General features: G+C 39.5%; 1 protein-coding gene across 2 annotated transcripts in view; it reads left to right on the forward strand.

Annotated features, from left to right (window-relative positions):
* crispld2 (cysteine-rich secretory protein LCCL domain containing 2) overlaps positions 1-22,295 on the forward strand; it is a 69,274-nt gene that overhangs the window by 21,335 nt on the left and 25,644 nt on the right. For both annotated transcript variants that reach the window (XM_051931526.1, XM_028809788.2), the window contains exons 4-11: positions 9,107-9,239; positions 15,416-15,531; positions 16,832-16,932; positions 18,444-18,599; positions 20,051-20,111; positions 20,306-20,372; positions 20,607-20,737; positions 22,228-22,271. In XM_051931526.1, the coding sequence (XP_051787486.1) occupies positions 9,107-9,239; positions 15,416-15,531; positions 16,832-16,932; positions 18,444-18,599; positions 20,051-20,111; positions 20,306-20,372; positions 20,607-20,737; positions 22,228-22,271 (809 nt within the window). The remainder of the gene's footprint in view (positions 1-9,106; positions 9,240-15,415; positions 15,532-16,831; positions 16,933-18,443; positions 18,600-20,050; positions 20,112-20,305; positions 20,373-20,606; positions 20,738-22,227; positions 22,272-22,295) is intronic.

A 22,295-nucleotide genomic window follows, 5' to 3' on the forward strand; every position in this document is an offset into this window, starting at 1 on the left:
GAATAACTTTAAAGATGTCAGTGCTGCTGGAGCTTGATTGATGATGGGGGGAATAGCATGTTTATTTAACATGGCGGTAAACAAGAAGCAAAAAGGACATAGTTAACAGTGTGCTTGACTGCTGATGTGAAAGAATGCTGTAAATGTCTAGCCCATATGTTGCATGAGATTTCACTGTAGATAAAGGTGATAATGGAGGATATGTCGTAATCAATTGTAAAACTGAGAGTCTTGCACAGATAGAGTTGTATGACTAAAAAGAGTTGTGCTTGTCAGCCCACTACTCAGCAACTCCTAGGCCACTTATCTATGAAGCAAACTAGGGTCATGTGAAGTTGAGAAATCTATTAAGTGCACAAATATTGAGTGCATTCTGGGTAATAAATAGTAACATTTTTTAATGTATATTATGCTTCAATATAGTGACTAATGACAGTTAGACAACAGGGCTTTGTAATGTAGCAGTCAACAAATGCCACTTTTATTTAAACACTCTAAGGATGAAATAACAATTCACCTATCCATAATATGCTGTTCTGGGTCATAAGACACACTTGTAAAATAAAAACGTAACTCTCACTTGACTCTCTAACACTGACTACTTCTTCGCGCCTGCTTTTCTCCACCTACTGTTGCTTGTCTTGTTTTCTTTTCTGCCTTTCTGCTGAATCTTTTTTGTTGCCCCTCTACTTTCCTTCTCTCTCTTATCCTCCTAGATGTGCACCTCTTTTCCGCCTATGCAGTAATAAAGCAACACCGGACTCCTTCTAAGAGATGTGCAGTGCATCATCTTATATTAACTTGAGAAACTGCTTCCAAAGTAGCAGTAACTCCTCACTCACATGCAGTAGCATAATTATGAACATATGAACATATCCATCCATCCATTATCCAACCCGCTGAATCCGAACACAGGGTCACGGGGGTCTGCTGGAGCCAATCCCAGCCAACACAGGGCACAAGGCAGGAACCAATCCCGGGCAGGGTGCCAACCCACCGCAGGTCACACACAAATACACCCACACACCAAGCACACACTAGGGCCAATTTAGAATTGCCAATCCACCTAACCGGCATGTCTTTGGACCGTGGGAGGAAACCAGAGCGCCCGGAGGAAACCCACGCAGACACGGGGAGAACATGCAAACTCCACGCAGGGAGGACCCGGGAAGCGAACCCAGGTCCCCAGGTCTCCCAGCTGCGAGGCAGCAGCGCTACCCACTGCGCATATGAACATATGTATATCTTAATTCAATCTGATTGGCAACAGTGGCTAGCAATGTCACCTGACATCTCTTGAGCATTTCGTTCAAATCCTGGTCCGTTTCTAACCTGCTCCATTGTGAGTGAATATGGGCATGTATGTACCCTTTGATGCACTGACACCACTAGATTTTAATATGCAGATTCCAGAAGTGGAGTTCCTTATGAGAACAAGGTGGAACACTGCCAGCATAGTCGTTTATTTAAAGGTCGTCTCATTTTCATCCTCAGTTTGGCGGAGGAGTGTGTTCTTGAAATCTACTATGACATCATTTAAAATGTAAGATTAGGTGTCATGCGTCTCTCTTCCCTGAGCAGGAAACATATAGTTGGACATTGCGACAAACAAAACATTATCAGCCAGAGTACAGTTACATCATCAGTTAGTGCCACAAATGCTCTATGTAATAGTTCCGTAGTGCAGTACCAAGACAGGTTAGCATGTGCAATAATGATAAATATATTGTTGAAGAGCTTTGAAAAGGAGCAATGGCGGCACTCTCATGAACCCAATCACATCTATGGATGTATTTTATGTTACTAAGAGATTAGATTTCTTACATGCTCTTTTTTACAGTCCTGTACAAGTTGGGGTGCACAAATATGGAGCTAGGAAGTTTCTCAGGCAACAGAGGAAGCTATCTAGATTGCACACATGGAAGTACCAGCTCTCAGCATAGGCGTTTTACAGATCATAGCCATTGTGATGACAGTAGACCCAAGTCCACCCCATCTAGTGACTGCATCCTCACAATGAGCAATATCTCTATTTCATAAGGACATCTAGGGTTCCGGTTGTAGATAAAGTCAAAGATGCTGCTTCGATGTTGTTATGTCTTTTTTCTTATTTCTTCCATGTGTCTTGTGTTTTGTACATGGGGCTTTAGACCATTAATTTTTTCTCTTATCACGAGCAAGATTTTGAGCTGAAAAAAATACCTGAACACATATTTATTGGAGGGCGGCACGGTGGCGCAGTGGGTAGCGCTGCTGCCTCGCAGTTGGGAGATCTGGGGACCTGGGTTCGCTTCCCTGGTCCTCCCTGCGTGGAGTTTGCATGTTCTCCCCGTGTCTGCGTGGGTTTCCTCCGGGCGCTCCGGTTTCCTCCCACAGTCCAAAGACATGCAGGTTAGGTGGATTGGTGATTCTAAATTGGCCCTAGTGTGTGCTTGGTGTGTGGGTGTGTTTGTGTGTGTCCTGCGGTGGGTTGGCACCCTGCCCAGGATTGTTTCCTGCCTTGTGCCCTGTGTTGGCTGGGATTGGCTCCAGCAGACCCCCGTGACCCTGTGTTCGGATTCAGCGGGTTGGAAAGTGGATGGATGGGTGGATATTTATTGGAATATGTACGACATTAATTTGTCTGGTGACAAGCAAAACTGAAATCAACATTTTTCACACAGGAACGGACGGGGCTGGACCTTGCTCTTTTTGTATCCTGGTATGGCAGTGTTGCACTGCAGGTGTTCCTATATTAATGCCAAGCATAATATCTGTTCTGTTTCTGTGCTTGCTCACTTTGTCTAGAAACTATGATTCAAATGTTTAAAAATACCCATAAGTAGGTCATTGACAGACTTTTCCATGTTTGCCTTCAACCCCACACCTTTGCACACGCTTTTGTCAAGCATTTGGAAGCATGGGCTTCATTAGTTGTTTGCTACCTGTTTTTGGCTTTGTCTGCTGCAAGTGTTTGTTGATAAATATGAGGGGCGTTCAGTTATAAACAGGAATTTACATACTCTGTTCTTATAAAGAGTGCAAGGTAGACATGACTCATTGGACAAACACATGGATGTATGAACTTGTCGTTAGTAATGGTAGCTGCTCTTTCCCCTCTTCCTGTTAGTTGTAATCAACGTGTTGGAACAGGAGGTACACAGTAGTGTTGCACAGCAAATTATTATTAAATTTTTGACAGATGAAGACATCATTCCATTTCAGATTTATTCAAGACTTAAAAATCAGTTTGGAGATGAGTGTCTCTCTCAGTCTAGAGTATGTGATTATTGCAAGTCATTCAGAGGGTGACTATCATCTCTTATGTCCACTTAAGGAATTTTAAGGAGGGAAGATATTCAAGTTGAATGACGAGGTTATTGATCTGTGCAAGAATGGGTGAACATGCAGTCAAAATACACTTGTGGGATTATGAAGCTTCCTGAGTGCTGGAACAAGTGAATTGCAGTAGCAGGAGACTACATAGAAAAATAGTGTATAAGTTGTTTGATTGTATTAATTAAATAATATGTAACTCATAAATTCCTGTTTATATTTGAACGACTCTCGTATATTGGGTTTAATCCGTGTGGCACAGGAAGAAGTGGGATGATGAAAGAAAGTTAAAAAAATGGAAAGTCTGCAGTGTGCATCCCAATGGAATGGAGCAGTTTCTTAAACTTTTTTTTTTCTCACAACCCAGTCTTGCCATCCTTAGTGCCTTCCAGACCTAGTGAGACCCATTCCATAATAACTGTCAGATAGTTCCCCCTTGGAGAATCGCTGCCAACAGTCAAAGCAATACAATGTTGATTGCTTAAAATGCCAGCAGTGAACCATTGCCATACCCAAACTGTATGCGACCCTTTGCCATTGAATACAATGGAGATTCATGAGTCTGTATGACCCAAAAGGTGGCAACCTGCAACCCATTTCCTTAGTTTAAAAAACTATGGATTAGCGTGCTTTTAAGTGCTGATTCATGCCTGGAGCTGCCTTGATTGTTGTCATGGACTCCCTATATTGTGGTTATATTTGACTTAATTATTATGTTTCTTCTTCTTCTTCTTTCAGCTGCTCCCGTTAGGGGTTGCCACAGTGGATCATCTTCTTCCATATCTTTCTGTCCTCTGCATCTTGCTCTGTTACACCCATCACCTGCATGTCCTCTCTCACCATATCCATAAACCTTCGCTAAGGCCTTCCTCTTTTCCTGTTCCCTGCAGCTCTATCCTTAGCATCCTTCTCCCAATATACCCAGCATCTCTCCTCTGTACATGTCCAAACCAATGCAATCTCACCTCTCTGACTTTGTCTCCCAAATGTCCAACTTGAGCTGACCCTCTAATGTACTCATTTCTAATCCTATCCATCCTCGTCACACCCAGTGCAAATCTTAGCATCTTTAACTCTGCTGCCTCCAGCTCTGTCTCCTGCTTTCTGGTCAGTGCCACCGTCTCCAACCCATATAACATAGCTGGTCTCACTACCGTCCTGTAGACCTTCCCTTTCACTCTTGCTGATATCCGTCTGTCACAAATCACTCCTGATACTCTTCTCCACCCATTCCACTCTGCCTGCACTCTCTTTTTCACCTCTCTTCCACAATCCCCATTACTCTGTACTGTTGATCCCAAGTATTTAAACTCATCCACCTTTGCCAACTCTATTCCCTACATCTTCACCATTCCACTGACCTCCCTCTCATTCACACACATGTATTCTGTCTTGTTCCTACTGACCTTCATTCCTCTCCTCTCTAGAGCATATCTCCACCTGTCCAGGGTCTCCTCAACCTGCTCCCTACAATCGCTACAGATCACAATGTCATCAGCAAACATCATAGTCCACGGGGACTCCTGTCTGATCTCGTCTGTCAACCTGTCCATCACCATTGCAAATAAGAAAGGGCACAGAGACGATCCCTGATGTAATCCCACCTCCACTTTGAATGCATCTGTCACTCCTACCACAGACCTCACCACTCTCACACTTCCCTCATACATATCCTATACAACTCTTATGTACTTCTCTGCCACTCCCGACTTCCTTATACAATACCACAGCTCCTCTTGAGGCACCCTGTCATATGCTTTCTCCAGGTCCACAAAGACGCAATGCAACTCCTTCTGGCCTTCTCTAAACTTCTCTATCAACATCCTCAGAGCAAACATTGCATCTGTGGTGCTCTTTCTTGGCATGAAACCATACTGCTGCTCACTAATCATCACCTCACTTCTTAACCTAGCTTCCACTAGTCTTTCCCATAACTTCATGCTGTGGCTCATCAATTTTATTCCCCTGTAGTTACTGCAGTCCTGCACATCCCCCTTATTCTTAAATATCGACACCAGTACACTTCTTCTCTACTCCTCAGGCATCCTCTCACTTTCCAAGATTCCATTAAACAATCTGGTTAAAAACTCCACTACCATCTCTCCTGAACACCTCCATGCTTCCATAGGTATGTCATCTGGACCAACAGCCTTTCCATTTTTCATTCTCTTTATAGCTGTCCTTACTTCCTCCTTGCTAATCCATTGCACTTCCTGATTCACTATCTCCACATCATCCAACCTCTTCTCTCTCTCGTTCTCTTCATTCATCAGCCTCTCAAAGTACTCTTTCCATCTGCTCAACACACTCTCCTCGCTTGTGAGTATGTTTCCATCTTGATCCTTTATCACCCTAACCTGCTGCACATCTTTCCCAGCTCGGTCCCTTTGTCTAGCCAATCGGTACAGGTCCTTTTCTCCCTCCTTAGTGTCCCACCTCTCATACAACTCATCATACGTCTTTTCCTTAACCTTCACCTTGTGCCTTATCTCCTTGTACTCCTGTCTACTTTCTGCATCTCTCTGAGTATCCCACTTCTTCTTTGCCATCCTCTTCCTCTGTATACTCTTCTGTATTTCCTCATTCCACCACCAGGTTTCCTTTTCCTTCTTCCTCTTTCCAGATGTCACGCCAAGCACCCTTCTTGCTGTCACCCTTACTACATCTGCTGTAGTTTCCCAGCTGTCTGGTAACTCTTCACTGCCACCCAGTGCCTGTCTCACCTTCTCCCTAAACTCAACCTTGCAGTCTTCCTTTTTCAACTTCCACCATTTGATCCTTGGCTCTGCCCTCACTCTCTTCCTCTTCTTGATCTCCAATGTCATCCTACAGACCACCATCCTATGCTGCTTAACTGCACTTTCCCCTGCCACCACTTTGCAATCTTCAATCTCCTTCAGATCAACTCTTCTGCATAGGATGTAATCTACCTGTGTGCATCTTCCTCCACTCTTGTACGTAACTCTATGTTCCTCCCTCTTCTTAAAATACATATTCACCACAGCCATGTCCATCCCTTTGGCAAAATCCACTGTCCTCTGACCTTCTTCATTCCTCTCCTTGACACCATACCTACCCATCACCTCCTCATCTCCATTGTTCCCTTCACCAACATGCCCATTGAAATCCGCTCCAATCACCACTTTCTGTCCCTTGGGTACACTGTTCATCACTTCATCCAACTCACTCCAAAAATCTTCTTTCTCACCCTTTGCACACCCAACTTGCGGTGCATATGCACTAACAACATTCATCATCACACCTCCAATTTCCAGCTTCATAATCATTACTCTGCCTGACACTCTATTCACCTCCAAAACACTCTTGACATACTGTTCCTTCAGAATAACTCCTACCCCATTTCTCCTCCCATCCACACCATGATGGAACAATTTGAATCCACCTCCGATCCACCTGGCCTTACTCCCCTTCCATTTAGTCTCTTGCACGCACAACATATCAACCTTCATTCTCTCCATCATATCTGCTAACTCTCTCCCCTTACCAGTCATACTGCCAACATTCAAAGTTCCTACCCTCAGTTCCACTTTCTTTACTTTCCTCCTCTCCTCCTGCCTCCGGACACGTCTCCCCCCTCTTCTTCTCCTTCCTCTTTAGCCAACAGTAGTCCAATTTCCTCCAGTACCCTGTTGGCTAACAGTACTGGTGGCGGTCATTGTTAACCCGGGGCTCGACCGATCCGGTATGGAAATTTGTATTGTTGTTCACATATTGATTTGGCAAAATTTTATACCGGATGCCCTTCCTGACGTAACCCTCCCCATTTATCCGGGCTTGTGACTGGCACGAAGAAACACACTGGTTTGTGCATCCCCTGTGGCTGGGTTAACTTAATTATTATGTTTAGAAACTGTTTAGAAACATTTAATTGTTTCAGTAATCACTCTATGAGTTTAGATTTTCTCAAGAGCATGTCATCTTCTTTGTAGTTTTTATGCCTGTTGCTTGGCATGTAAGACCTTATGTTGCCTTATATCACTTGTAGTTGGTACATGAACCAGTGGTGCATATATTTGGTTATTCAAATATTTATGTGCAAAATCTTAATATATTTAGGGAAAGGAATATTTAGGCATTTAGGATCTTGTCTTTCTTTTTTTTGACCTCTGGGTTTTGATCAACATTTTAGTTTTATGTATGAAATTGTTTTGACCTTTTCAGTTCTTGCCTATGCTAGTTTATTAACATTTATTGAATTTTCATGTCACTGTTTATCTTGTTATCTTGTTCCTATTTTTGTCCTTCTTTAGGTGACTTTTATTCATTTCAGTCCATAATAAAAGTGAATTCAATAACGGAGAGATCTTGTTCAGAAAATGAATGGATAGCATTAGTGGAGTCATTAATTTGAGCATTTATAATGTGCTTAGAAATCCACACAAACATTCTTGCAGAACAATCCATTAAAGTAAGCTATGAAATTTAACAATGTAGTCTACTGTCTGTGGAGTTGACTTAGAACTTAAAAGGTGCCCAAATCCAATTTATAGCTCAAGCTTGTCATCTTTCAAACCCCTTGCTCTATTTTGTTCCTGGTTCAGTTACCATGCTGTACCTCATAAGTGAAACTTTCTTATAAAACAAACATATACACAAACTTAAACATTTACAGATAGTAATAAGCCTGACAACATGATTTTGGAACATAGAGGATACCAGAGGACAAACACCTGATACAAATATGTAATGGTAATTTGGCACGGTGTCCACCATGAAAGATACTACATAAAATAAAGACTGATAAAATAAAGGTGAATAATGTGCATATTAATGGACATATGCCTGGAACAATGTCCATCCTTGAGCTCTTGTATCTTTAAGGTTAGAAAAATCATAGCTCAGCAAAAAATTAAAGCCTAAATACAGTATATGGTTCATAGAGAGGGGTGTTCTACACTAAGGCAGTGAGCTCAAGTAAGTTCCTCACATATGTGTTTGTAATTTAAAAATATCGAGTCATAGATCTGCTCACTCTCAAAACCACACTTCAATTCAAAAAACATCCGTGTCTGACACTGACACCAGAGAGTCAACAGACAGGAAGAAGACGGGGCCACAACATTATTCTTGACCACATCCTGATCCAGTGGCCATTAAGAGGGTTTACCTTAAGTGGCTGTAACCTGGCATGTTAATGAAGTTAGAAAAATGCCTCCAGTACTTGTCATGTATTCAGTGTGTTATATTTAATTCTAGTATAAGTTGCAAAATCAAGAAAAAAAAAGAAGTTATTAACAATGAATATGCTTGCTAAAAAGTCTTTCATGGACAATCTCTTAAATGGCTGGTAATGCATTAACCAGTTCAATGGACTAAATGATCTTGTTTCACAAATTACTTATGTTTTCAAATATCACTTCCCATGCATGACTATTTTAAAATATTTTTTTAATGTAAAGTTAGGGTCAGTGTAGCATGATGGTGTGGTTGTAATCTTGAGTTTAGCTTCTAAGTGTTAAGTTAAATGGCTGTGTATGTGAGACTGGGCTCTGTCATGAACTATTATCCCAACTAGGTTTAGTTCCTGCTTTGTTTCACCCTTTAATGACCCTGTTTTAGATAAGGAATGGATAGATGACTAGGGCCACAGTATGTGCAGGTGTGCCAATCTAGTTGGCAGTAAGTGCTAGAGAACTGAAATTTTAGAATCAGAAAACTTGACATTGTAGTGTGAAGCATGCAACCAGTGCTGTTTATGAGCAGTGTCATTGTAACAGGATGGTGGTGGTGTGGTGGGACACAACTGACATGGGGTCTGTTGATTTAACAGGTACCGTACACCTGCCTACCATGTTCAAGCGTGGTATGATGAAGTCAAAGATTATACTTACCCAATGCCTCATGAGTGTAACCCCTGGTGTCCTGAACACTGTTCTGGGCCAATGTGCACCCATTATACTCAGGTAGGTCCTGATAAATTTTATTTTTATATTTATTCCAGCTATTAACATGTTATCTTTCTCTAAAGAAATTCATTCATTTAGTTCATTGAAGCAGCAGAGTTAATTCCTTCAGAAAGTTGAGACTTCATAGTGTTGATTATTTTGGGTGATGCTGAGGTGTTCAGTCATCTGGAAACTCAGCGTGACCCTTGGCTTCTGTAAAAGCAGAAAGTTAACTTGTTGACATCCAGCAGCAGATTTTCTGCCTGTTTAAGTCATTTGCAGCAGTCCTTTTACCCCTCCACATCCACTGACATCTCTGGCGTTGTGTGTATGTGTAGGAGGAGGGGGTTATCCTCATTCCAGCTGTGAAACACCAGACTTTCAGCCTGCTGGCAGGGTTGATCTATATTGTGGGAGCATCCCTTTTGCAGACCCAAACTCTTATTTTCAGGACTGTATATTTATTGCAAAGTTAAAATGGACTGTTTCACAGAATAGCCTCAATATCTTTCTTTCATCTTTTGTGCTTTCTGAAAACACTTTGTTATGGCTTGAAAGCCTGACTTAGTTTAAGACTGCAGTATTTTATAAATACCTGTCTAAGGTAGGGGATCTGCACTGGCAATCAGAAGGTTGCCGGTCCGAGTCCCGTAAATGCCAGAAGGGACTCTGCTCTGTTAGGTCCTTGAGCAAGGCCTTTAACCTGCAATTGCTCCATCCTGGGTATGACGTTAATCTGCCTCCAGCCCTGCATGTAGACCCTCCAATCTTCAGGGAAAAACCTGGGGGTTGGTGGCAGGATTGGCACTCCAGCTACCATAAAAAACCTCACACTGTTCCATTCCATCTGAACTAGTGTGGTGCTGAGGTGTCACCCATTGCATTGCAATCTGGGGATCCTGAGTTGATTTGTCATGTGGTGGGTGCCGCAATGTGCTGTATCAGCACATGCTCCTAACTTCTCTCTCTCTAAGATAGGTTGAAATGTAAGTAATTATCTTAGTCTTTAACATTAACATTTGATGTACAGTGTGTCCATCCGGTTGCTATGATTTGTGATGTGCCATCTGTTGGATAGCATAGACATACCAACCAAATGGACACACAGACACTTGTACTTTTATTAAGGTGGATATAGCATTAGTAACTGCAAGTTGGGCTGCCTTGAACTGCTAGACTAATGCTAGGTCAACAACTGTTTTTAATAATATCTTTAATATTAAGTGTCAACACAGTAAAAAAAATAACAAACTTCAAAAGTGTACCTTTTATGTCTCTCAAGTAAAAAAAAAAAGCAACTTATTCCCAGCTGTATATAGTTGCCTCCTGCAGGACAATGTGGGGTCAGACCACTGTCAGGGGGAGGAGTAATTTGCCGATTTCCAGCTGCAGAACAGCAGTGTAATTTGCGAGCAGGAATTGCCTGTGGACATGCATGGAATTATTTAAGTGATCTAAACAGTGTCAGCCAGAGTGCTGGAGACCTGAAAGACAGCTGCCCAGGGCTGCATGGGTAAACAAGGGTGTTCAAGTCTGACTGCTTTCCCTGAACACATCTCTAATCTGGAAGCCTAAGCCAATACTGAGAAATGCCAGGAATGATGAGCCCTGTGGCATCAGGGAGATTTCTCCTATTTGATGACCAGGTTAATTTAATATTTTCTTTTATTTCTAGCTTGGAACTGTAAAGGCAAAGTACCTTTGGGAGGCACAAATTTAATGGCAACTGAAATAAGTAACAAATCACTGCCAAAATGTTATTAATTACCTAAGAGTTCAATTAGATTTTAACCACTGCATAGTCTTTCTTCTGCGGGTTTATTCTGTAACTTGGCTCTGTACTATTCTAAATCAAGTGAACTGGAAAGTCAGGATGCCAGACAGAGTCCCAGAAGAGAGTACAACAACCTGGAATATTACTTTACTCACTTTTTTGAATGGCACTATATAAAAATAAACTGAACTGGTAACTTACAGATATGACACAACCAAATATCAACTAAATTATTTAAAGTGCTAATAAGTCAAACTGCTTTTCAAATAATGTAAAGCTTTATTTATTTTTCCCTCTCTTGTGAAAAAAATGGCTCCCCTGACAAATCTTCATTCTGTGCTAACATTGTTTAGATAACCTTGCCTGTTAATACTGAGGTGTTGTTTTTTTTTCTAACAATTGCACCATTTTCCTTTCCTCTTTTTATGAAGAAACATAATAGTTTTTCTAGGTCTCTATGGTACTGTGTGTTATTATAAATATGAAACTCACAGCACAGAGATTGAATATGTACATACCTGTCAAAAACTAAAAGAATAAAATAGACAAAAACTGTTGCAAATTTAGTCATTGTTAAAATTAACATTAAGTAGTGCTGTTTTTAAAACTACTATAAAAAAATCAGATCAGCCAGTTTGTCAATCATTCTCAAACCCACTTAATCCAATTCCAGTTTGGCCTGGGGGGAATTGTACAGTATATCTGATTGAAACTCTCTGGAAACTGCTATTAAATATAGACAGAGAAAATTAAAAGGCAGTAATAGCCAGAAGGTTGATCTTAGTAGATTTGCAGTCATCTAATAATAATAATAATACATTTTATTTGAAATTATTCATACTTTCTGAAGCTCGCTTAATCTAAGGGAAGTAACCATGCTGGACTGGATGCCAGTCCATCTCAAGGCACAGTCATGTGCGCACCGACACTCATGATGGACAAATTTGGAATTGCCAGTCAGCCCAAACAGCATGTCCTCGATGATGTTAGGGGAAAATCCATGCAGGCACGGGGAAAATGTGCAGACTCTACAAAGAGTACGAAGTGTGTCTGTTCAGCGTACACCTGAAACATATGCACGATAACAGTCACAATTTTATTATCTGCAACTTGAAATCATATTGAGGCAACCCTCTCATCCATCAGTCCAAATTTCAACCCAGTGTTGGGTCTTTCCCAATAGGGCAAATCTATAATAGAGCAGATGCCACTCCAGTCATGCAATCGGGTTCCAGAACGAGCGTGGTGTGCATACTGTACATCATGCACAAGCTCCAGCTCCATTTGTCCTACTAACTAAAAATTGAGAGTTGTCAAAATTAAACATTATAGAATAAAATAAGGCGCACAAATTCAATAAATATTTTTTTACAATATACAAAACAGAATGAATTAAAGATTATAAATTAGATTGTATTTAGTGTATTTGACAATGTATGTGTTTATGTCTGTATAAGTATTGCGGGAAATACTAAATAAATGCTTCTTCAAAGCGTCATGGCAGACTAAAAAACTCTTAACAGAAAGCTTCCTTTATCAGTTAAGTTCATTTAGGTAGCACATTTCAATATATTTTAATTTTCACCAATCATCTTCAAATAAATGGAATACTCCAGAAACACACCTTTGAATTAAACATTGTGTAAAGTTCCCAAACTAGTTAAACATATTAAATGTCTTAAATATAAGAACTAAGACTTCTTATATGTAAACTGTTATCACAGAACAAATCATAAAGTTAAATGTTTTATATGATCTCATTTTCTAATCCAAAATGTGCTGGTACAAATGAAGTCAGAGCGTTCAAGCTTAACAGACAGGAAATTTCAAGCACTTTTTTTTTCTTTTCCCTTACAATCTATATATATAATTCACTAAGCCGCCGACAAGTAGCCACCCATGGAAAGCACGCAAGACAGCCACGCCCACCAACTCTAAGACCATTGGATACAACGACAACTCGCAGAGCCACGCCCACCAACTCAGATGCGATGCCTCGGAAAACACACCGTATATATATAATTCACTAAGCCGCCGACAAGTAGCCACCCATGGAAAGCACGCAAGACAGCCACGCCCACCAACTCTAAGACCATTGGATACGCCGACAACTCACAGAGCCACGCCCACCAACTTGGACGCGACGCCTCAGAAAACACGCCGTCATTTATGTTCGTTTGAGCTACAGTCCACATGCACCTCTGAGCCACGTTGACTTTTCAGTTACGACGCACGACCGCGTGCACCATCGCAAACTGTTTTACATACTACATACAGCAATTCGCATCTGCGACAAACATGCGTCTTCTTAGATGGTCCTGCAGGAACACGGAAAACGTTTCCCCGCCCACCAACACTCCTTATTCCCCAGCCCGCGTCCACCCTCGCTCTCTAGGCATTCACACTGCCTGCTCATGTGCCCGGACGCTACAACTCACCGACCACCCCGTAAGTCGCTTTCGTCTGTGCTAGGAGTCCACATGCACCTCTGAGCCACGTTGACTTTTCATTATTGTTTTCGGTCACGACACCCGACCGCGTCCACCATCGAAAACCATGGGAAAGAAACAACGAAGCCCCGCCCAGAAACTCTACCCCTCCTCCCACGTGATAGGGAACGCACCTCAGAGCACTGCCCGCCAACTCGAACAGCTCATCAAACACATACTCACTCGCTTTGGTCTGTGCTGCGGTCCAAATCCAGCTGTGAGCCACGTTGACTGTACATTTGCCCTCCATTGCCACTGCTTCAAATGTATTTCATGGAAACAACACTTCTTTCAATGTTATACAGATTCCTGCATCAGGTAATTGCACGTGCGCTACACTGAATGGATCAACGTGTGTCTACCCGGCGCAGAGAGGCGTGGGTAAGCCGTTGAACGCCATTCGTGCTGGAAACCGGGGCTTGCAATTGTTCCCCACGAACGAGGACTTCCCAGTAAGTGCGGGTCATACGCTCACACAGATTACGTCCCTGCCCTTTGTACACTCCCCCTGCTACTACAATGGTCGGGTGATTTGGTGGATTATATATAGAAAAGCAGCCAGAACCGCATAGAACAATGAAAAGTCTACGTGGCGCAGAGGTGCATTTGGACTGTACCAGAGACAAAAGCGAATGAGGCGCTGTTTGGAAAATGAACAGTCAACGTGACTCATAGGTGCACGTAGAATGTGCAAAGATGAAAACGACTCAGGTGACGAGTTGGGTGTGGGCACATGAGCAGGCAGTGCATACTGAACGAGAAATCAGCAGACTAGCATGACGGAGGGGGCGGAATGGGCGTCCTTCCCCTCTCCTCCCGTTCTGCCCTCCGCGCCCGAGCGGGAGGAGAAGGCGCGACGGCGGTCCTCCAGTTTTCAGTCACGGACAATTGTATGTTGGTTCGTACCGTGCATTGTTACAATGTTACTTTTCTTGGTGGTTTATTAAATTACGGATTTTTCAAATGTTAATTTTTTCCCTGTGCTTAAAAATCATTAAAAAAGCGGCCTGGTTATGCGGCGTGGCTAGTAATAATTATTTTATATGGCTTAAAAAATAGCTAACATTATCTTTCACCAGAAAGTCAGCACCATCATTACAAATGCGCAAGAGATTCAAGATCGATGATTGCTTATTGAATAACTTTGATTACGAACAGCTTTGATTTCGATAGTCCTGTCCTGAGCAGTATTTTACATGGACAATCAAAGTAAGAATTCTGTTTAGGAATTAATATTTAGTATGTAAGTAGTTTGATTTATAAATGTTATTATGAGAAGTAGTTACTTGAGATCAAATGCTCTCCTACATTCACTAAACTTTATTAATCCCAAGGGGAAATTTAGATTCATACAGCAGAGAAAATCTAAAAAAAACAAAGATACAAACTCATGGGAGTTTAAATAATCAATAAATAGATACTGGTAGGTAAATAAATGATTAATAAATAATAATAAGATATTATACAGAAACAGATAAATTAATACAAGCTAATTTAGAGAATATAAGTAGTTAGTCTATGTCAGGTTTGTTGGTGATTGTACGATGACCTAAGTGAGTATGCTTGTGTTTATAAGTGGGCCCTATGATGAACTGGTGCTGCCTCATGCCAGAATAGGGCCAACTTGAGTTGAATTGAGTGTGCTTGAGAATATTATGTTATGTTAATGATATGATATTTAATAATTTCTATTTTCTAGCTGTTCACCAGAATAAGTTCGCTTGGTAGTCTTTCTATCATCCTTTAGCCCTATAAAATGTGCATTAAAGTTCATGAATAAGACAATGTTATCTGTAAAGTTTTACTTCAATGTGACTTTTCCTTTGTAATGTCTCTTCTGATTTCTGGTGTAAATAAAAATGAGGCTGAGTGTTTTTCTGTTTATTCTCAATAACATTCCTGATTTTTCTGTTGTGTTTGTTTGACCTTAGATTGTGTGGGCTACAACCAGCAAAGTGGGCTGTGCAGTACATGCCTGTAACAGAATGAACGTTTGGGGAGAGATCTGGGAAAATGCAATCTACCTTGTTTGCAACTACTCCCCTAAGTAAGAGGCATTCACCTATTATTTATTTTATACTTTGTGAGAGTAACTGGTTAATCCAACAAGACAAAAGGTGATATTGCAAATATAGTCATGAACTAAATATTGAGTATTACTTTAGAGCCTTATAACAGCTTCTCTTAGCTAACCTGGCTACCTAACAGTAGTATAGTGGTCTTGTGGGGCTGTAGTAAAATATTCTATCCCTCTAACCAGTAGATCCCATCTTGACCAGTTGCTGTGTACAGTAAACATGCTTGGCAGTTCAGTCTGTCAATTCCTCAGATTGCAAGTAATGAGAATCCTACCACAGCGAAATGACTCATGATGGAATAAAATTTTTGTTTTTTTATTTGAACAACATCCTGGAGTAATTATTTTTACCTCTAGGTTTAGAAACAGAAATCTTGTGCTTTAAGCATATAACCTAGTTCACATCCAGTTAAGCTAAAATTATTCTTGTAGCCTATAATGCTCCTAGAATTTTCAGTTGTTAGACCATGGTGTACCTGCTTCAATATTTACCCAATCTGCAACTTCTGGCTCAGTGCAACATAGGGTCATCATAAACACATGTACAGTGTACAGTGAAATTCGGACTTGCTAATCAACATGCAATATGTCACCACTCCCTGGCACCATGATTATTCAGTAGATTTTCCTTATACTGAAACTTGTGTCTTTCTTACCTATAAAAATCTTAGAATATGGTTGCCATTAACAGACAGAAAAAATAAGGAAATATATATTATGCAGATGTGATCTTTGTCAGCTCATGGGTTATCTGCACAAATGGTATGAGAATTACCAGAATAGGGAGGTGTGGAGTATTGATAACATTTGGGGTCCAGCTTGGTGTTCCTGTTTATGAGAATGTTGTTATATCTCTGCACTGAAAACCAATGTTTCTGTTTTGGATATGGTTTCCCCAAGCCATGCATCTCCTTGGGACTTATGCTGTCAGAATTCAGGCACCTTCCTAAAGCCTACAATTCTTTCTCTGCCATTTTGTGAAAGCTGTGTTTAATGTATCTTCAAAAAACAAACACTAGTAGTGATAGGTTAAAAAAAGGAAAACAAAATTAGAATAAAAAAAATAATAATTTAGTGACTCAAAACTCTAGTTTGCAAGTACCTGCACTTGTCATGCCATTAGAGTCCTATTGTTCTCAGAGCAGTTTAAATGTCAAAGTTGTAAATCTTTATGATTACAAAGCATGTACAGTAGCTAGTAAATACCTGGTACATAACTGATATTCTGACTGTGCCCCCTTTTTCTTCTGTTTCTGGTTTTAACCTTCAGGGGTAACTGGATCGGGGAGGCCCCATATCAAAGTGGCAGACCCTGTTCTCAGTGCCCTCCTAGTTTTGGAGGAGGCTGCAAGAACAACCTGTGTTACAAAGGTATGTGATCTTAGTTTGGTTCTTGGAATTAAAGACAAATCATTATTTAGCCATATTTAGATGTACTTGAATAGAACAAAATAGACAACTTTTTAAAAGTTGAGAGCAAGGAGTTTAGCACAAACCAGGTTCAGAACTTCACATTAAGGGAACAACAGTAGTGTCATAACAAGTATTCATAGTAACCTAATTTCTAACCCAAAGTAAAAGAGGCAAAGTAGAATAAGCAAATTGCTTGCTTTAATACTAAAAGTATCAAAAATAAAATGTTTAAAATTAAAATGTTATTTTCCAAGATGAATTATAGTCTTGTTTTTAAAGTAAGAACTTGTCACAGTGAAAAGATATTTAGTCTTGTTTTTAAGTCAAAAATCGAATGCATTAGATAAATCCAGAATTATTTCTTTATTTCATAATCTCATTGAACCATGCGTTTTGTGATTGTCAGCCCTATTCTGTACTACCTGTAATGACACACTGTGATGTGAACATAATTTCATTTAGTTACTGAGAGCTCATTGCAATGAACGTGATGAACAGTAGTAGGGCAAAGGAAATAAAAACATGAATACATTTGTCTTGAGGCTATGTGATGGTGTGGTTGGCCCCTTGCTACGGGTTATATCCCAGGAGCCTGTTGAACTTGCTACCGTCAATAACATACTCGAGGCGAGCCAACAGATAAGGACACTCTCACAGAGCAAAGGGTAGGTGCATAAAAGTGCAAAAGTGCTTTTATTGAAAACAATCAAAACCCAACAGTGTTCAAAAGTGCAGTTCAGAAGTTCAAATAATAAATAAATAATCCATAAAAAGAAGTGAATTGGTGGAGGTTAAAAACAATTATTAAAATTAAAATTACTTGGCTGGAAGTTGTCCATAAAAACATGAGCCCTAATGCAACCCTTTAACCGCTGATGCCTCCTTGCTTAAACCTAAGTGGTCCTTGTAGCCATGGAGGACCCTAACTGGCAGTTCATCCAACCTTCTGCGCTGCTCCTAGTCTTGGGCCCATATAGCCATCTGAAGCTCCCGGCAGGTCGCCATCCCTGAGCCTCTGACTCCTGCTGCCAGGCTCAAGTCCCTGTGGTCCATGGCTCCACCCACAGGATGTCTCATAGAGCCTTCTATCTATCTATCTATCTATCTATCTATCTATCTATCTATCTATCTATCTATCTATCTATCTATCTATCTATCTATCTATCTATCTATCTATCTATCTATCTATCTATCTATCTATCTATCTATCTATCTATCTATCTATCTATCTATCCTAAGCAGCAACCTATTCACAAAATAATGCTAGAGGCAATATATCCAAATTAAGTCTTAAATTTCCATATTTAAAGTAAATGACAAACAAAGCTTGAAAAATATCATGACAAAACAATACTGTCAGAAAAACAGATAAAGAGCCCATGGTGTTTGTTAATATACTAAATTCACTGACAGTCCATTGACTTTGTTTGGTATCTAACTTGATTCCTGGATTTCTCTTTTTGCTTCAGACACACAGATGCCTCATCCTCCTGAGACAGAGGACATGAATGAGGTAGAAACAGCACTGGTACCTGAGAAACCTGATATATGGCCTCGTCCTCGACCACGCACCACCCCTGCTAAAGAAACTCCTAAAAAGAAAGAGACCAGCAAAAAATACATGAGTAAGGATGCCGCATTTGGCTTCAGAAATGTCAATCCCAGTGCCTGGAAGGTTCTTTCCCAGCCAGTTTCTTGTTTAAAAGCTGATTATTGCTACTAAATAAACATTCCTTGAATTGATTCACTTGTTAAGATTCAGAACTCTTAAATGCATCTTTTACTATTAAATTCATTAACTGATTTTAATTCCTTCTATGTTGCTATTGATAACTAGCTGCCAGTTATCAATGAGGGGCAAGTGAATAACAAATGAACCATAGCTTGATCAGATACTTTAACCCTCATGTGTTCATCATAACATATTTCATTGATATACAAAAATGTAGAGGACTGAGAATTGCCTGCTATAGTCCTCAAAATAATTTGATGATGTTCTCAGAATAAGAGTTATTTATAATATTAGAAAACATTGACATGGTAGAATGAGAGCACCAGAAAACCACATTATTAAATAACATGTCTCATTAAAAGCAGCTTCTAATTAAGAAACTGGTCGGATCTACCACTTTCATTCAGGAAATTTAGTTTGACACCCTTGCTTTAGAATAATAAATAAAACAGCATGACTGAGGGGAGTCAGTAAATATAGTGTACAAGTGAACAGTGTCCCAGGAATATAAGGAATTCTATTTCATGATGTGTAACATCCTATATTACAGTGTTTCCCTACCTCGGTCCTGGGGGCACACAGTGGCTGCAGGTTTTTGTTCCAAACAGATTCCTAATCAGTGACAACACATGATAACACTGAGCTCACTTGATTAGCTGGTATTATTTATCTTTTATTCTACATTCAGAAAAGCACAGCAGCATAATTTTTACATTTATAAGACATTTAGAAATATTTCTGCTTTTGCAATAGATTTAATTGCTTAACTCTATTTTGTTGATTTCATTATATTTTGCCCTTTCTCTTTCTACATTTTAATATATATGTATTTTTTTTTACCAAACTTAGTTTTCTAATTTCTGTATTGTTCCCAAAACACAGAACTTGTGAAATAACACATCACTTAATTAGCCCAGGAGTCCAATAAAAACAGAAACTGGTTGGAACAAAAACCTGCAGCCACAGCATGCCCCCAGGACCGAGATTGGAAACACTGCTATATTATTTAGGATATTTATAATGTACAAGTAATAACAGCATATACAAGAATTAAATATACTGTACATTCATTGTCAAGTAGCAAAGCTTATTGGAATAGATGTTGATGCTGAGAGTCTAGACACATTAAATACACCACATCATACACCACAGACTCTTCATGACTGCAAAAACATTTCCTAACCACTTGAATTTGAATACTAGGGGTTTCTGTCCTTAAGTTTATTGGATATTGGGACCATTTGCATTTAAAAGGAAAACTTGGTTTTAATACTGCAGTGTAAGACTTTTCTGAGTAAATCAGTCACACTAATGTGTCATTAAATATCTAACTTTGCCTTCCAGCTCAAGTAATAAAGTGCGACACCAAGATGAGAGATAAGTGCAGGGGGTCAACATGTAACAGGTATGGTGGATATATAAGAATATACATATTTTTATATAGAGTCTACTGTGTAGTGTGTGTATTTTTGTTAAATCTATTGTTTAATTCCTTGCACAATGCAAAAATGGTTGATTTTATTCCGTAAGTTGAGAACTAGATAAAAATAATACTGACAAGAAAAGCAAAATCTTCATTCTTACTTAACATTTTAATAGGTATGAATGTCCTGCAAACTGCCAGAATGCAAAAGGCAAAATTTGGGGGACCCTCTTTTATGACACGGTAAGGAACCACAACATCGTGTTGTGCCTTCTTCTGCCAAATACTGACTTATATATATTTATCTGTATCCATATTTCTAAGGAGCACCTGCTCTACTTTACGGTAGTTGTTTGTTGTTGCTGTTTATAGATGAAATGTTTTGGGTTATATTGAACTTACTTACACAGAGATATAAACCTGCTTTTTTATAGAAGCTGTTTTATTGTGACCCATGCTTTATTGTTTTACTTTCAGCAATCCAGTTTATGCAGAGCTGCATTGCATTTTGGAGTGATTGATAACAGTGGAGGCCTGGTTGATATCACACGAAAAGGTCAGATGCCCTTGTTTGTGAAGTCAACAAGGAATGGAGTGGAGTCTTTGAGGTAAGTGCTTTCAAATGCGTGTAGTTTTAAAGGAGTTTATTTAATTTAAAATACCCACAATGCCTACATGCCAAAGTCTCCAATGGGTTGTCTTCGAAGACCAATATAACTTATTAATATTCATCCATTCATTTTCTTAACAACCAGAGTAGGGGCACGGGGCATCTGGAAATTATCCCTACTGAAGAAAAGCAGATTTTTTTCCATTTTGACTTTATTATAATCTTTGAGGGATGGTGGGCCATGTTAGTATAGTAATTTTACAGCAGTCTTTAGGGAGTCTTTAGCTGTGGCTAACCCTTTGCTTTTACCTATTTTTAAACTCAAAGACTTGTCAGGAGCATTGGAAGATTTTAGGCTTGTTTTATTTTCATTTCTTCTTTACTTGATACAGTACATATAGTGCCAATTTACTCTTATAAAAAGACAGACACATTGAGGATGTGACCCTGTAGAATAGTTTAAAACAGCACATTTGGGACCTTTACATCTTGACTTGACATTTGCTGAATAGGAATTAACAAATTATACTTGGCTGAATCACCTGCTATTATTTCAACATCTTTTTTTATGTTCCTCAAGTCTCTTAAGCATGTTTTAATGAGAAAAACATCACATCCACATTGAAGTGCGGTACTCTAATTGGGATGTGGTTAGGAATGCCGATAATGCTGCACTCCATCTGGTTTACATTTCAGAAAATGCCACAAGAGTTTTGTTTTTTATCTCCTACTCCATAATCAAGAAGTGGCTGGATGATGGATGTATGACTGGAGATAAGTTTACTAGTAATTTATTTCTCAGCATTATTGGCATGTTGTTAATTGACTGCTTTCTTTCTTTTATGTCTATAGAATGTCTCTTTCTCATAAAATGACAGTACTTCATTAAATAACATTGCAGACTTATATGTAGTAAATAATTGTGCAAAAACATGGACTGTTTTTCATTTCTTTATAAATGCATATCAAAATGTCATTGTACTTTTTAAATGTAATTTTTATTACTTATTTGTTGAATAGTCCTAAGGAGCAGTCAACAATGAGAGCTAGGCTATGGTTTCAGCAGTCCTGCAGAGACACACTTTTTATAATATCTAATGTAACCTAGAATACCTAAAATATGCCAGTGACACAATGGTTAGCACTGTCGCCTCATGGCTCCAGAAAACTCTTTTCAGGTTCCAGCTGGTTAGTGTCAGTGTAGAGTTATTCTCATATCTGCTTGTTTATTTTTTCTCTGGGTGCTCTGGTTTACCTCTCATATCACAAAGACATGCAATATAATAATACATATCTGAACATTCTACCTTTTCTCTGTTATATTATGGAATTAACATTAACTTTGTGTAAACTAATTTTCTCAGATTTAATATTAAGTACATATAAGGCATTCATTAATTTAACCTTGCAATATTATTTATATTAATAATTCATTTTTTTAAAGTACAGGATGAGAAATAAATCTTTTTTCTTTCCTTCTCTTTACAGCAAATATAAAAAGGCAAATGCATTTACTGTGTCAAAAGTGGAAGGTAAGAAAACATTGCTTGTCTCTG

The sequence above is a fragment of the Erpetoichthys calabaricus genome, chromosome 9 (genome assembly GCF_900747795.2).
Source record: "Erpetoichthys calabaricus chromosome 9, fErpCal1.3, whole genome shotgun sequence".
Taxonomy (NCBI): Eukaryota; Metazoa; Chordata; class Cladistia; order Polypteriformes; family Polypteridae; genus Erpetoichthys; species Erpetoichthys calabaricus.